The sequence below is a fragment of the Ovis canadensis genome, chromosome 16, assembly GCF_042477335.2.
Source record: "Ovis canadensis isolate MfBH-ARS-UI-01 breed Bighorn chromosome 16, ARS-UI_OviCan_v2, whole genome shotgun sequence".
Lineage (NCBI taxonomy): Eukaryota > Metazoa > Chordata > Mammalia > Artiodactyla > Bovidae > Ovis > Ovis canadensis.
In genome coordinates this window covers 17,434,900-17,448,654 of record NC_091260.1, presented here as the reverse complement: position 1 = coordinate 17,448,654, position 13,755 = coordinate 17,434,900, and the positions used below count along the sequence as shown (strand labels likewise).

General features: G+C 55.2%; 1 protein-coding gene across 2 annotated transcripts in view; it reads right to left on the bottom strand.

The window, feature by feature from the left end:
- NEURL1B (neuralized E3 ubiquitin protein ligase 1B) overlaps positions 1-11,925 on the bottom strand; it is a 44,837-nt gene extending 32,912 nt beyond the window's left edge. For both annotated transcript variants that reach the window (XM_069556165.1, XM_069556166.1), the window contains exon 1: positions 11,666-11,925. In XM_069556165.1, coding sequence (XP_069412266.1) covers positions 11,666-11,696 — 31 coding nt within the window. In that variant the 5' untranslated portion in view covers positions 11,697-11,925. The remainder of the gene's footprint in view (positions 1-11,665) is intronic.
- Positions 11,926-13,755: the final 1,830 nt, after the last annotated feature.

Here is a 13,755-nt window from a genome sequence, read left to right as displayed (position 1 = left end):
CATTTACAAAGCGTCTGCTCCAGGCCGGGGCTGCGCTGGCTGCAGGCGCACACGCGCTGACGACTCACGCAGAGCCGAGGCCAGTGCGGGGTGGACGCAGACACCATGATTTCATGAGGGGGCCAGCACCGAGGGCTGGAGCCAAGCCTCCCACGGGGGCCACTCTGGGGGGTGACAAATGGTGGGGAACTGTGTTTCAGGCTGAGGGAACAGTATAGAAAAAGGCCTGGAGGAGGGAACAAGCTGAGTGCCCTTGGGGAAGGGCAGGGAACAGAGTGTAGAAGGCAGAGGGGTGGGTGGAGAGGGGGTCAAGGGCTCTATCACAAAGGGTCTTAAAGGCTGAGCAGAGGAGGTTAAGGTCCTCAAGAAGACTGGGGGCCTCTGAAGGGTTGGAAGCAAGGAAGGAATCCCTGAGGATCCATCTCTCTGAAGAATGAGATTCAAGTCCTGGGTCTTCCCATAGAAACCATCCTTTCCTCTCTTCCCTGCCTATCAGAAGGACCTGGCAGGGCGGGGATGGGAAAACCAGGCCAGGTTTCAAACACTGCTTCCAACGGCTGGCACGGTCCTGCCCGGGGCACCTGCTTCTCCTCCAGGCAGCTTCTGGCAGCTGCCTGCTGATAAGCCAGCTGATTGGCCAGCAGGCTCCTTCTCTTCGCCCTGAGGGCAGCCACTCCCCCAGCCTGGGTGGGGCCCAGAAGCCTGAGTGTTCACTCCTAGCCTCAGCCCTAGGCGGGAACCTGCAGGGACCTCGTCCCAACTTTGAAACAGCAGATCCACTGGCCCTACTTTTCAGGATCAAATGCAGCTGGAAACTCTCCTAGAACTTCACTGCTGTGGCTCCTGGAGCTGAAGAAATGCTCTTCAGAAGCATCAGGGCTGGGTAGTGTTTGCTGGCCCTGAGGGGTGGGAGCCTACCCCTGCAGCAATCCCAGTGTATACCAAGGGCAAACCATGCTGCCCATTCATTTATGGCCTCACCCTGCCAGGTGGCTTCCTCAAAAGGAAACTGAGGCCCAGAGAGGCAGACATCCCAGCCAGAGGCCACCCAGACTGTGAGGGCAGTGCCTGTCTTTGAGTCTGGTCCTGTCTGACCCTGGAAGTTTCATCCTTCTTGTTGTATGCCTCATTCCTCCCCAGGGTTTCTCACTTATCCCCTGAACTGCAAGAAAAAAAAAATTGGCTATGTATTAGAGACAAAGGTGGAGTGAGGCCTGGCTTGGTCTTGGGGGGTGGCGGTGGGGGCAGGGGTGGTGTTGCTTGTCATCAATCAGCCTGTTTTGAGCAACTCAAAGGTCAGGGGATGGCAGAACTTGGGATGAACAATCAGCAGCATCTAAAAAAAGAAAGCAGATTATAGCAGGGGGTGGAGCCCCAGTGCCTAATGGCCCCAAGGTCAGAAGAGGGGATTGGAGATGGGCATGATCAGAGAGGGAAACTCCCAGGGGCCATGTAGAGCCCGGGACTGGTCCTCTGCCCACCAGATGTCCTGTGATCCTCCTGACAGCGCTGAAGGAGGTGACTGCTACCAGACCCACTGCTGCTGAGGAAGGAAGGCTCAAAGAGGCTGGGAGAGCGGCCCCAGGCCACAGGGCCAGGAAGTGGTGCAGTCAGCGTCAGAACACATGCCAGCTGGGTGCCCACGGCTAGGAAGAAGACGCTCTGGGTGCTTCGGGCAAAGTGCAGACATTATCCCTACCGGGAAGGAACAGCACAAAGCTTGGTCCTCAGCTAAGGTCGAGTCCTTCCCTGCTATGTTTGGCTCTGAGGCCCACAGAGAAGTGCCTCAAGGGCGCCCCTCCCACTCTCCTCCTTTCTCCAAAGATCCAGGTTTCTCTTTCTTCTCCCTCCAGACCTGTCAGGCTGGCCTTTCTTCAAATACCTGAGGGCTCCGGAGAGTCGGTGAGTGTAGGCTGAGGACACCTGCAGGATTCTGCATGGCCTTCTGCCCTCTGACCCAAGGGGTAAAGGGCAAATGTTAGAAGTGCACACTCGTGAGTCCTGATAAGAATCTCCGTTTCATACATCCTCAGCGCTGATGATCCTAGAGTTGCTGGCTCCCTGGGGCCTCTCTACATCCCTATGACTCCGTTTCTCAGATGAGAACATAGGTCCAGATGGGGAGGGGTTGGCCCAGGGTCATGGTGCAGGCAAACAGCTAGGTCAGGATTTGACTCAGATCTGAATCCAAAGCCATGCCCGCTCTTATGTGGAATCGCCTCCCTAGCCAGCCAGGGAGTACTTTTGGACTCGTCACAGGGCCTTGAGAGTGTGACCCCGCACTACTGGGTCCTATTGCTCCTCTCTGCTTCATCAGCTTCAGGAGCACAGATTCCTTGCCTTATGGAGTCCCCATCTTATATCGGCTCAGACTTTTCATGGAGTCTCCTATTTATTCCTCATCAAAATCCCACGAGGGAGGCACCATCATTCTCCCCATCCTAAAGATGGGAAAGCAAGGTTCAGAGACGGGGAGTGGCTTGCCCAGGGTCACACAGCTTAGATATAGAACTGAGACTTGAACACAAGACTGCCTCCAAAACCAGTGCTCTTTCTACCGCCTCTCTTAGGGATTCCAGCCAAAGACCCCATCTGCAATCTCTCTGTGACCCTTTGTAAGGCTCTGGGCCTCAGTGTTCTGATCTGTCAGATGGGAGGTGGGACGTGGTGATTCCGAGCATTCTCTAGTCCTGGGAACAGAGTCCTGCAGGGATGAAGGTCCACACCATCCCCAGAGACAGGGAAATTCCACTGTTCTGTGTTCTGCCCTTGAAATGCCCAGAGTCTTAAGGGGAAGGGAATGTCTTCTGAGGGTAAGGAGCTGCCCCTGTGGGGTGGAAAGTTACCAAGCAAACCCGGCTTGGAGACCCAGTGCACACAGGTGCCCACCCATCTCATAAATCCATCATCCTTGGGGAAAAGGAAAGAAACCGTGTGTCTGCGGGACATAATCATGACATAAACAACGCGTACTGTTGAGGACGTAAACAGAACATACGTGTTCACGGCTGTGGGCGTTCTGCCAGCTGCCAGTGCTGCCCCGACTCTCTCACCCCACCCTGTGCCCGAATGGCTTACTCGTCAAAGAACTTTCTCCCCTCTGTCCAGCATGAGACGAGAGGCTGCCCTGGGTCCCAGAAAAAAGGAGAATGAAAGGCAAGGGATGAGAGTGCGCTGGGACTGACGCCCAAGAATGGCTGCTACTCAGAAGTACCTGCCGCTAAGCGTGTGAAAGTGCTGAGGCTGGGAGGTCATGGGGGAAGGTACAGACCCAGAAGGGGGCAGGTTGCTTCGTCTTTCTGTGCCTCAGCTTCCTGATCTATAAAATGGGCCTAAAACCTCCCAATATGCAGAACTGGCAGGGGGATTAAATAAGCGAGAGATTATGAAGAGCCCTCCATGCGTTCAGCAGATGAGCACTGGGGAGCACGTCCTATAAGACCCCTGGGTCAAAGGCACGTTTGCAGACAATTTATCCCAGACCGGTCTGCTGCTCCAGTTGCGTCTGCCACATCCACATCAAGCCCCAGTCGGGCCTGATGCCAGTGCCGCTCCAGCGAAGGACACTTCTTCCCCTGCCCTACTGCCAGACAGCCTCCACAGTTAGAAAGTGCTTCCTTTGACTGAGCTGAGATCTCACCGATGTCCACACATGTCTGGTCGTGTCTATGCTTGGTCCATAGTGCCCTTCCCTATCAAGTCTGCTCCCCTGCCTCATGGACCTGAGACATGTAGGATGTGAGACAGACAACTACAGAAGTTGATGAGCAACTAAAAAGAAAACTGCCAGACAAATATAAAGGCTCACAGTTTTAACACTACGAAGGCTTCCAGGGCAAATGTGAAATGCCACCCACCTGACCCCCTGTCCCAACCCGGCAGTCATCCATCCAGCTTCAACACCCCTTCCTTCTCGTCGGAATCGCGTTCGACTACTTGCGCTGTGTGCCCTTAGGCAAGTCACTTTCCCTCTCTGTTCTCCCAACAGTTATATGGCACTAAAAGCAGTAAGCGTCTCACAGGGCTTGTCCTGAGGGCTAAATGCAGGCGCCTGCTGAGAACAGTGTCTAGCACAGACTGGTTGAGTGATACGAGCTGGTGGTTATTATTATTCTTTTGTGTCTGTCTCCCTTGGGAGTGTCGGGCTCAGCAGGGAGCAGGGGCTTGCTTGCCTAGTGACTACACAATCATAACAGGTGCCCCCCTGAGCATTCACTATCTGTCAGACACTTTGCAGGCCTGAGACCTAACATCATTATCTCCTTTCTGCAGAAAAGGGAATCGAAGCAAAGAGAGGTCAAGGCGTTTGTCTGGATAATAAGACTCAGACCCAGGGATGGGGGCACCCAGCCCGTGGGGCCACCAGCTCTGCTAATGATGACAGCACAGTGTGGGGACAGGATTCTCCTGGCCTGCAGGAGAGCCTGGGTGCGGGGTGGCGAAGTGCCCTCGCTTGGGCCCCGTGCCCCTGCTGCAAGACTGGCAGGAGCTGCCTGTGGCTCTGAGTGAGAGGGGGCTGCGAGCCCCGTCAGTGGGAAGGATGCGGGTGTCAGTGGGGCTGGAGGTGACCAAGCACAGGCCAGCTTTTATCAGGCAGACGGGGCAGGAGGAAGGGGTGCGGAGCTCCAGCTCACCCCTTCTCCTCCAGAGCAAGATTCCCAGAGGCCACCTCTGCCTTAAGAGTTAGTCTCCAGGCCTGGGGTGAGGCGGGTGGGGCTGGGGGCTGGTCCTTGTCTATAGGCAATTTCACTCTGGCTGCTGAGGACAGAGGTGCTTCACCTCCTCAGGACAGAGAAAGTAAGAAGGTGTACCTGCGGGAAGGACCCCCTGTGGGGAGGGGGGTTCAGGAGCTCAGGATGAGGACAAGAGGCCCTGGGGGCAGTGTCCCACAGTGACGGGGAAGGGGCTTTGGGGTCAGGCAGACTTCGGATCAAATTCTGCTCTGCTACTCCCTTGCCACCTAGGCTGTGCCAGCTCTCAGGATCCTTCTGAGCTCAGTGTCCTCATCTGTGAAGTGGGAGCCAACGTCTGGAAGATGTGTCCTGATGGTTTAAAGGGGATGAAACAGAGAAAGGGCCTGGCACGGGGCAGGCGTGCTGCAGTGCTGACCATTTGGCTACACCCCCCAGGTGGGTGCTCACAACCTACAGCACGTTGGCCCCCTTCCTCTTCCCTCTCTGCTTTAAGCTCCTGCCACACACCTGGCCTCTGGGCTTCTATTTTCAGCCCTCAGAGAGCACCACCAAGTACAGAGAGCCCTTTGGTCCAGAAGAGGAGAGAGCCGACTCTTTTTGTCCACGGAGAAGATTAAACAGCCTGCTCTGAGCAGCCTTTGTGGCCCAGCCCAGCAGACACAGAGCTTCATCCCAGTGGGCAGTGTGGCATCTGAGAAGCTGAGTCTCCTGACTGCAGGCCAGAAACCCCTCCTCCTCTGACCTGATCTTCGCCCACCACTCTGACTTCATATTGCCACCCCCACTTGCACGGGGACCCCCGAACTCTGCATCTCCCCCTCTACACACCCTGCTCTCCCTCCCCTTGGGCCTTTGCACATTGAATCCTCTGCCTTGAGCAGCCTTTCCCATTCCCTTGTGGCTAACTTCTCGGCTTTCTGGTCTCGGCTGGACACACCTCCTCCAGGAAGCCTTCCCTGCTTCTCCTCCCAGCCCCTGCGCTCCCTGCCCCCAACTTATCATAACTGCCCTGTCCTTGCTGGTCTCTCCCAGTAGACCTGGCGGTCTGGGGGGCCAATGGAAACTGCAAAATGCAACCTGCCATGCAGATTCTTCTCATCAGAAATGAGAGGTCTTGGACAGGGCTCAAGGAACCTTGGGGAGCTACTGTTCGTGCTATGAAAGGGAGACCTCCCAATCCAGCCTTTTGACTCAAGCCTTGTGGTCACCTGGGGCAGGGTTTTCAAGGCAGAAAGTGAAGAGCACTTGTCAGTCAACCCCCTCTAGGGACCCCAGGAACAGGCCTCAGGGCTCTCCTTTCCATGGAGGCAACAAGAACCACGACAGTGGCCGCCCTGGGCATTGTGCTAAAGCCTCTGCCTGCTCTATGCCATCTAACGCTCACCCCGCCCACTGTGAGGGAGCTGTGCACCCCCACTTCACCTGAGGAAACTGAGGCTCGGAGGGGAGTCCTTGCCCACCATGCCCGCCCTAGGAAGTGGTCCCGCTGAGGTGGACCCAGGCAGTCTGATGACGAGATGTGTCTAGACCAGGACGCCAGACCTCCCACTGCGGTCGGCCACTGAGCATGCTCATCACAGCCCTTAACTGCTGCCACCCCCAGAGAGAAATGCATTTGACGCTGTAACACGCAACACACACACACACACACACCGGAAGCAAAAACTTCTGAGAAAAGAATACTTCCTGCCTGAACACACCCGATATTTTACTTTTTATCCTAGTCTATGTCATTAAAGGGCTTCCCTGGCGGCTCTGCGGTAATGAGTCTGCCGGCAAATGCAGGAGACCCTGGGTATGATCCCTGGGTTGGGAAGATCCCCTAGAGAAGGGAATGGCAACCCGCTCCAGGATTCTTGCCGGGAGGATCCCATGGACAGAGGAGCCTGGTGGGCTGCAGTCCGTGGGGGTCGCAGAGAGTGGGACACGACTGAGTGACTAACATTGTCACTTTCGTCTCACTAACGGTTCTTTAAAAGCTGGTCTCACACGATCCACAGTAGGTAGACCACTTGACCTGGTGGCCAGGCCTTGTTTAGGGCGCCAGCCCCTCCCTCTCTGAGGCACAGGGTAACAGTACCTCGTGCTCTGCGGTGAGATAACCAACCATGTGACTGTTTTACTAGAGCATTCCATCCTTCTTCCACCAGTGGCCAGTTCCCGGGGAGGCGGGTGCCCGTGGGTGTCCATTCATTCATTCCAGGGCTAGTACACCAGATGTGCCCAACAGATGTCAGATAAATGAACAGAGGTGCACACTCAGGAAAATGCAGAGCAGAGCACACCCCAGGGTCACCCCAGCCTGGGTGCACAGCACTTTAGCAGAGATCAGGGTGGCTTCAGGGCAACTGAGCCACAGAAAACCCTGAAGGCAGACAGAAGCGTGGGGAGAAGCAGATATTCAGTGGGACTTTCCTTCAGATGTCGCCTCCTCCAGGAAGCCTTCCTTACCCCCATCACCCCAGGGCTCCTTCCTTTCCTGCCAGGGGAGACAGAGAGGAAAGGAGAAGAAGTGGGACCAGAAGGAGGGTAAAAACAGAGGGAGGCCTTAGTTCCTTTTGGCTCCAGACTCTCCACAGCAACTTCTCCACGTTCCCTATGCACTGGACAGACCCGTCCCTCTTTCTCACTCCCGCGGATGAGTGAGACTGCTGCTCCACTCTGCCCTGCCCGGCCCCCAGCATCCTCGCGGGCCATCACCAAGGAGCCTTGACTGGCCAGGGTCCCTAACCGCGTGCTGACCGCCTGGCAGGTTTCAGGGCTGTCGGAGGAACCGCTGTCACTTCGAGAGGCTCAGGCTCAGGCCTCAGGTGGAGGGCTACAAAAGTGATTCTTCAAGACCTGTGGGAGGGAGGCAGACGGGGCCAGGCAAGGCAGGCAGGCCCAACCGAACTTAGTACTGTGAGTGGGTAAGGGAGGAGGAGAGGCGCAGAGAGACGGGGACGGCACTGGCTGGGTCATCCGTGCAGCCGCCGGGATGGGAGGCTGCTGTCCTCCTAGGGCTGAGCCAGTCCAGGTCTAGGCAGGAGAGTGGCTGCTGGGTCCTCAGAGCATTGGCCCCCTCTGCCAGAGGGCAGAAGACCCAGGAGGCCTAACACCCACACGGCTCTGGAGCCATGTCAAATAAAGAGAGAGGCTGGGCAGGGAGGGCCCCAGAGTGGCAGATGCCTCCGGTCTGGATGCAGCATCTGCAGACTGACCGTCTGGGTTAGGAAGACTGGATCTCCGCCTTATACTGGTGTGCCTTTATCCTTTATGTCTCCAGTCCCCCATCTGCCTCCCTGTAAGATGGGGATAAATACAGACCCTCTAAACGGTGTTAGGAGGATCTGAAATAGGTGATGTGGGTAAAGCCCCTGACTCAGGGCACAGAGCAGGTTGAGCACGCTTCCCATACTCCAGAGCTTCGGGACACCGCTCACTGACATAACACTAGAGAGGGCTGTTGATTTGGTCAAGCATGGACTGGCTTAATAATTAAACCCAACCAGCAGTTTGAATTCAGCCTCTTCTCCAACCAGAACTACCAGTGAGTCCCAGAGTGAGCCCCAGGGGTGCATGGAGGGAAGGGACTGAAATGGGCTGGTGGAGAAGGGGGAGAGTGCCTCCTTCTCCCTCCCTCCCTGTGGAATTCTGCTCTCCCCTCCCCCGCCCTGTGTACACTTCTCATTTTTTTTCATTTGCAAAACCCAGATTAAGGCTAAAGGAGTGCAGGGGAAAAAAAAAAAAAAGGCCATGTGGTGGTATTAAAAGAGAGGCCTGGGTCTGCTGAGCCCAGCTTCGCCACTGCCTAACTATGTGAGTTGGGGCAGGTGTTGCAACCTCTCTGGGCCTCTGTCTCCTGTTCTGTGAAGTGGAAGAGAATGACAACTTATTTTGCAGGACTGAACTGAAACTAGAAAGGGAAAGGGTAATGACGCAGTAAGAGCATAGCACACATGAGTTTCCACGGCCAACCCTTAATGCTTGTTTATAGGGCATTTCAAGGGACCACCACGGTGCTCCCCCTCAGTCGATCACAAAAGACATTCCTTTTGGGGGGGCATTTCCTTATCATATGCAATAGCACAGCAGGTGTACTCTGGGGCACTCAGTAAATGGTATCTGAACCATCCATTGGGAGGCTACTGCATGTCATGGGAAGACTGCAGGACTTTGGAGCTAAATAAACCTGGATTTCAATCCTGGTTCTGCCAATTGGATAAGCCATGTGAAGGGGGGAATGAGTCATTTTTACCTTTCTGAGCCTTGGTTTCCTTATCTGTAAGACAGAGATGATAATCCCCACTTTATAGGGCTGTTGCGAGAACTCAGTTCATTCATTCATTCAACAAATATTTACTGAACATCTATTATGTGCTACCCACTGCTGCAGATGCTGAATATACGGCAGTGAACAAAATGGGCAAAATCCTCCTGGGGGAGACAGACGATAAACAGCTAACTGCACAGGCCATGTAGCGCATGGTGACCCACGCTAAGGAAAAACCCAAAGCAGGGGGAGGGAGTGGGCAGTGCTGGCGGCAGGGGCGATGACAAGAGCTGCCTGGAGCAGACACCATGTGGGGGTCTGGGGGAAGAATGTTCCAGGCAGAGGGATCGGCAAGTGCAGGAGCTTTAAGGAGAAGTGTGCTTGGCATGTAAATAAAGCCACATATGCAGGAAGCCTGGCGTGGAATCCAGGTGCTCAGCAAATGCCAGCTCTCTATTTCAAGTCCCATAGAAGGAACACCACGCATGTGTCCTTTTCCTGAGAATGAAAGCACAAGGATTTCTACAGGGCGATGCTGAGCCAAGGGCTCTTTCTGCCTAAGATGCAGCTTTGGGGCCTCACCGAGCCCAGCTCTGTGCTGGGCAACCAGGGATATAAGATGGTCAAGATGTGGTCTCTGTCCTCATGTAGCCCCAAGGAGAGTCATGGAGCTGGGTGATGACAAAGCAAAGTGGTCCAATGAACGTGCAGAGACAAGAAGGTATTGCGGTGGCAGAGTAAAGAATGGGATTGGGCATGGGTGGTCAGGGAAGGCTTCCTGGAGGAGGTGACAACTGAGCTGGGTTTTGAAAGATAGACTAGACAGTGAAAGGATATTCTGGGTGTGGAGAGCATCAGGTACTGAGCACAGAGGTGTAAAAAACGGCACAGCGTGTGTGAGAAACTAAGTACAGGCAGGTCAGAAAACAATAAATGGTTCCTCGTGTTCTCGGCGCCTGCAGCCTGATGTGGCGCAGGAATTCCAGTTTTAAACGCAGTGCAGGCTTCAGTCCCAGTGGAGTCTGAATTTTTCACGCTTAGCTGCTGCTGCGAGTAACCAACCTTAACCCCAGGTTCCCAGCCCCGGGGTGACCCAGTCCACAGAGAGAGAGGGCTGAGTGGGATGGAGACTTCATAAATATCCAGCTATATTTAGCCTTCCTGGCAGGCGTCTGTCCCTTCATCTACCCCAAAGCCGACCCACAGGTGGCAGAATGGCTTTTTTTTTTCTTTTTACTAGAACAGCATAAACATTTCTTAATTAAGAAATCCCACAAAGGGGGCTTGTATCTTTGTGGCTAGGAGGACATCTGCTGTTCTATTTGCCAACATCCCTGGACACCTCCAAACTGGGTGGGTGGGTTCTCTCCATCTCCATTAGGGCTATAGCCTTGGCCACAGGGGGCGTGGCCACACTCGGGTAAGAAGACCTGGATTCGAATCCCACCTCTGTCACTGACTAGCTGGTGACCCTCTGCTGGCAACTTCACCTCCCATTCTGTGTGCATTGGCCTGAAAGCTACCCAGGGGCTTATAAGTAGAAGGAGAGGCTCCTCTTCTACAATCCAGCTTCGAGAATGCAGGACTCAGCACCATGCATTTCAGTCCCTCCCAGAGGAAGAAACAATTATTTTTTATATAGAATTATTTTTTGATATAGCTCTAGAGCAGAGATGGGATGGTACCTTCCTTTCCTCCTAAAACCTCACATATGTGACCCTCACCTTCTGCCCAGGATGCTACAAATGCCCAGCCCTAAGGCAGAATACAGACTTATTCTAAAGATTTGGGGGAGGGGAGAAAGGTAGGCAGACAGACACAGATCCCAATCTCAACGCGGCCCCCCCAACACCAGCAACATGACCTTGGGTGTGCCATTTCCCTTCCACAGAGCCTCAGTTTCTTCAGTATAATACTGGGATACACATCTTTACCGCGAAGCTTCTCTGCACACTGGGCACTGAGCCTCCAAGCCTCTGAGCAGCGCTGGTCTGTTCCTACAGTTACCTGGCATTTTCTAGCGAAGCCTGCTCTAGCCCACGCCCACCTCTTCCCAGCTCTGAATCCCCCTACTGTGGCCCTGAACATTCTGGGGTTGTGTTAACTAGAGGGCGATGCGCTCAGCGGCGGCGACTGCGAGGGGTCTAGAGAGCCCCCAGCTGAGCGGACACCAGAGGGGGGCGCAGCCGGGGTGCGCGTGGGAACGTGGCCAAACCAAGCAGCATGTGCCGCGGGGGCGCTAAGCGGCTGGTGACTGAGGTACCCCTGCGAGCACCCCCCGCCCTCGACTCTCAGCCGCTGCAGTCTTGGCACAACCGGCGGCTTCTGGCCGTCGGAAGCTCTGAGAAGCCTGGCTGCATTCACGCCCCGGAGCGCCCCGGGCTCCTTCATCAGCGCCCCCGGGCTGGAACAAAGGCAACGCGGGGCGCGCAGCATCGCCCCAACTGCCCCTTGGCGCATCTAGCGGAAGCCGGGAGAAGGATCACGGGGGTCCCCAAGGTAACCAGGACGCGGTACCCGCCCTCCCGGAGCGCAAAGCCCAGCCGCTCCGCGCGTGCTAAGCCGGGAGTCGGAAGGCACTGGAGACTCTAGCCCACTGCGCCCGCCGAGAGCGCTAAGGGGAGTGGGGGTGGGGTGGCTCTCCGGAAGTCACCCAGAGGGTCCCCCGAGGAGAGGAGAACCCCAGCGCCTGCCTCTCGGGCAGGGCTTCCCGGCGTACCTGGAAGGGTCCTGTGCACCGTGTTGCCCATCGCTGCGTCGGGGCGCGGCGTTGGCGGTGGCGCCGGCGCCCTCGGGACGCAGGGAGGCTAGTTTCGTGCTGGACCGGGGACCCGGGCCGGGGTCTGGCTCCGGGGCATCGCGGCTGCACCGGCGAGCCGGCGGGCTGCAGCTGGGGCGGGTGCTGAGAGGGAAGCGGCGGCAGCAGGAGGAGGCGGAGCCACAGGCCGGGGCCCGCCGGCTCCGCCCCCGCCTCCCGCCGCCTCCAACCACGCCGGGAGGGGCGGGGCCGCGGCCGCCGCATCTTTTGAAAGTTTGCTCCGGCAGGCGGGAGGGGAAGCGCCGAGCATCCGGCTCTCGCCGCTCCCGCGCCCGGGTCAGGAAGGCGCGCTGGGCAGTTGGGTGCCCTTGAGGGTGTCAAGGCTCGTCAGCCAGCTGGCCTTTCAGTCATTAATTCCAACATTTTGAGAAGGCTTAATGTATGCCAGGCTCTGGGCCACAGGGGGGCCAAGCCCTCGCACGCAGAGCTTCTGTGTGGGGGTGGGGGCGTGGGAAGGGTCCGGAACGAAAACACGAGCACAAGGTGACCTTGGGCAGTGTAAAAAGCTTAGAAACAGTCCAACCAGGGTGACGGGTGGGGGTGGGACCTTGCACCCACAAGTGGGAGAAACCTAGGCAGTGTCCAAAGATTGGGAGGAGGGAACCTATAAGTCATTAATTAAAATATGTATTGAGCACATCCTAGGTGCCATGCGCTGTGCTGGGCACTGCAGACACAGACAATGCCTGCTAGCAGTGAAGACAGCAATAACAAGCAGTTAGGATCAGATAATACAACGATCAAAGCCAGGACAGAAATAAAACAGGACTGAAGAGGTGACTTGGGGGGGTTTAAGGAGAACCTGGGAGCAAGGCCAGCTCCATCCGAGGGACAGCAAAGAACCAGCACAGGAATAGCTGGGGCGGAGTCCTCAGCAGAGAGAGCGACAGGCATTCCCCAGTTCATTCATTCACCCCACCTCCCCAGGAGGGGAACCCAGATCACCCTCAGCAGGGCATGAAGCCTGCTAGCCCCTGGCCTCACAGGACAGCGCTCCATTTTTCAGATAAAAACACTGAGGCTTGGGAGGTGCAATGACTTGCCCAAGAAAAGCTAATTTCAACCCAGGTTTTTTTTTCCGACTCTATTTTCCATGCTCTTGTTTCCCTTGTGACTTTATGAAATATGTTATGACCCCCACTTCTCTAATAGGCAGATTGAGCCTCAGAGAGTGGAGAACAGGTGCCTCAAATTTCCGAGTAAAGCTGACCGGAGCTGTGTGAATGAAAGGGGGATATCTGGGATAGACACCTCCCTTGCACCAAGTTCAATCTCTCTGGTGCCTTCTGCCTGGAGTGCCTGGTCCACCCCAAAGGGTTTTGTTCTTCAAGGTCAGGTGAAAGCCTCCACCTCTGGGAAGACGTCTCTATTCCCCACCACCCCTGATTTATCACACATGCTTGAACATGAGGTTGCCTTGTGTCTGAGCTACTGATTTCTCATATTATGGGTGTTCTGTCAGTCTTTTTTTTTTTTAAACAGGGTGTCCTGTTTGGGAAGGGTACATTAGTTTCATATACCCTCAGTCCATGTGAGTTTAGGATGCATATAGAGGTCAGTATTATTATAAAAGAAGTCTAGAAAAGTTTACTCATATAAAACAGTGCAATGCAAACAGTATTTTGTGACTACAAGTGTCCCAAAGGGAAGGTCACAAAGGGAGGGTGTTGTCAACAGGCCTTGTAAAGGTCACTTTCAGCGTGCTCAAATAAGTGGCAGTGTTGTGCAAATAAAAAATGCATGCCTGGAAATAAAGCCCCAACTGTCCAAATGCTCTGCAGATGGTACCTGCAGAGGGAGCAGTGTCCCGTGGTCACCTGACATGTGGATCCAAAAGAGCCGTGTTTAATATCTTGGTCCCTGTGGTGAAGGTGTGCTCTGGAAAACCAAGAAGTCTTCTTCCTGCCTTCCCACCAGATGATGGTGACACTGCTGTCAAAGCCATGTGCAAAGAATTTGAACCCAAGTAGTTTCTTGAAATTTAGACTAGA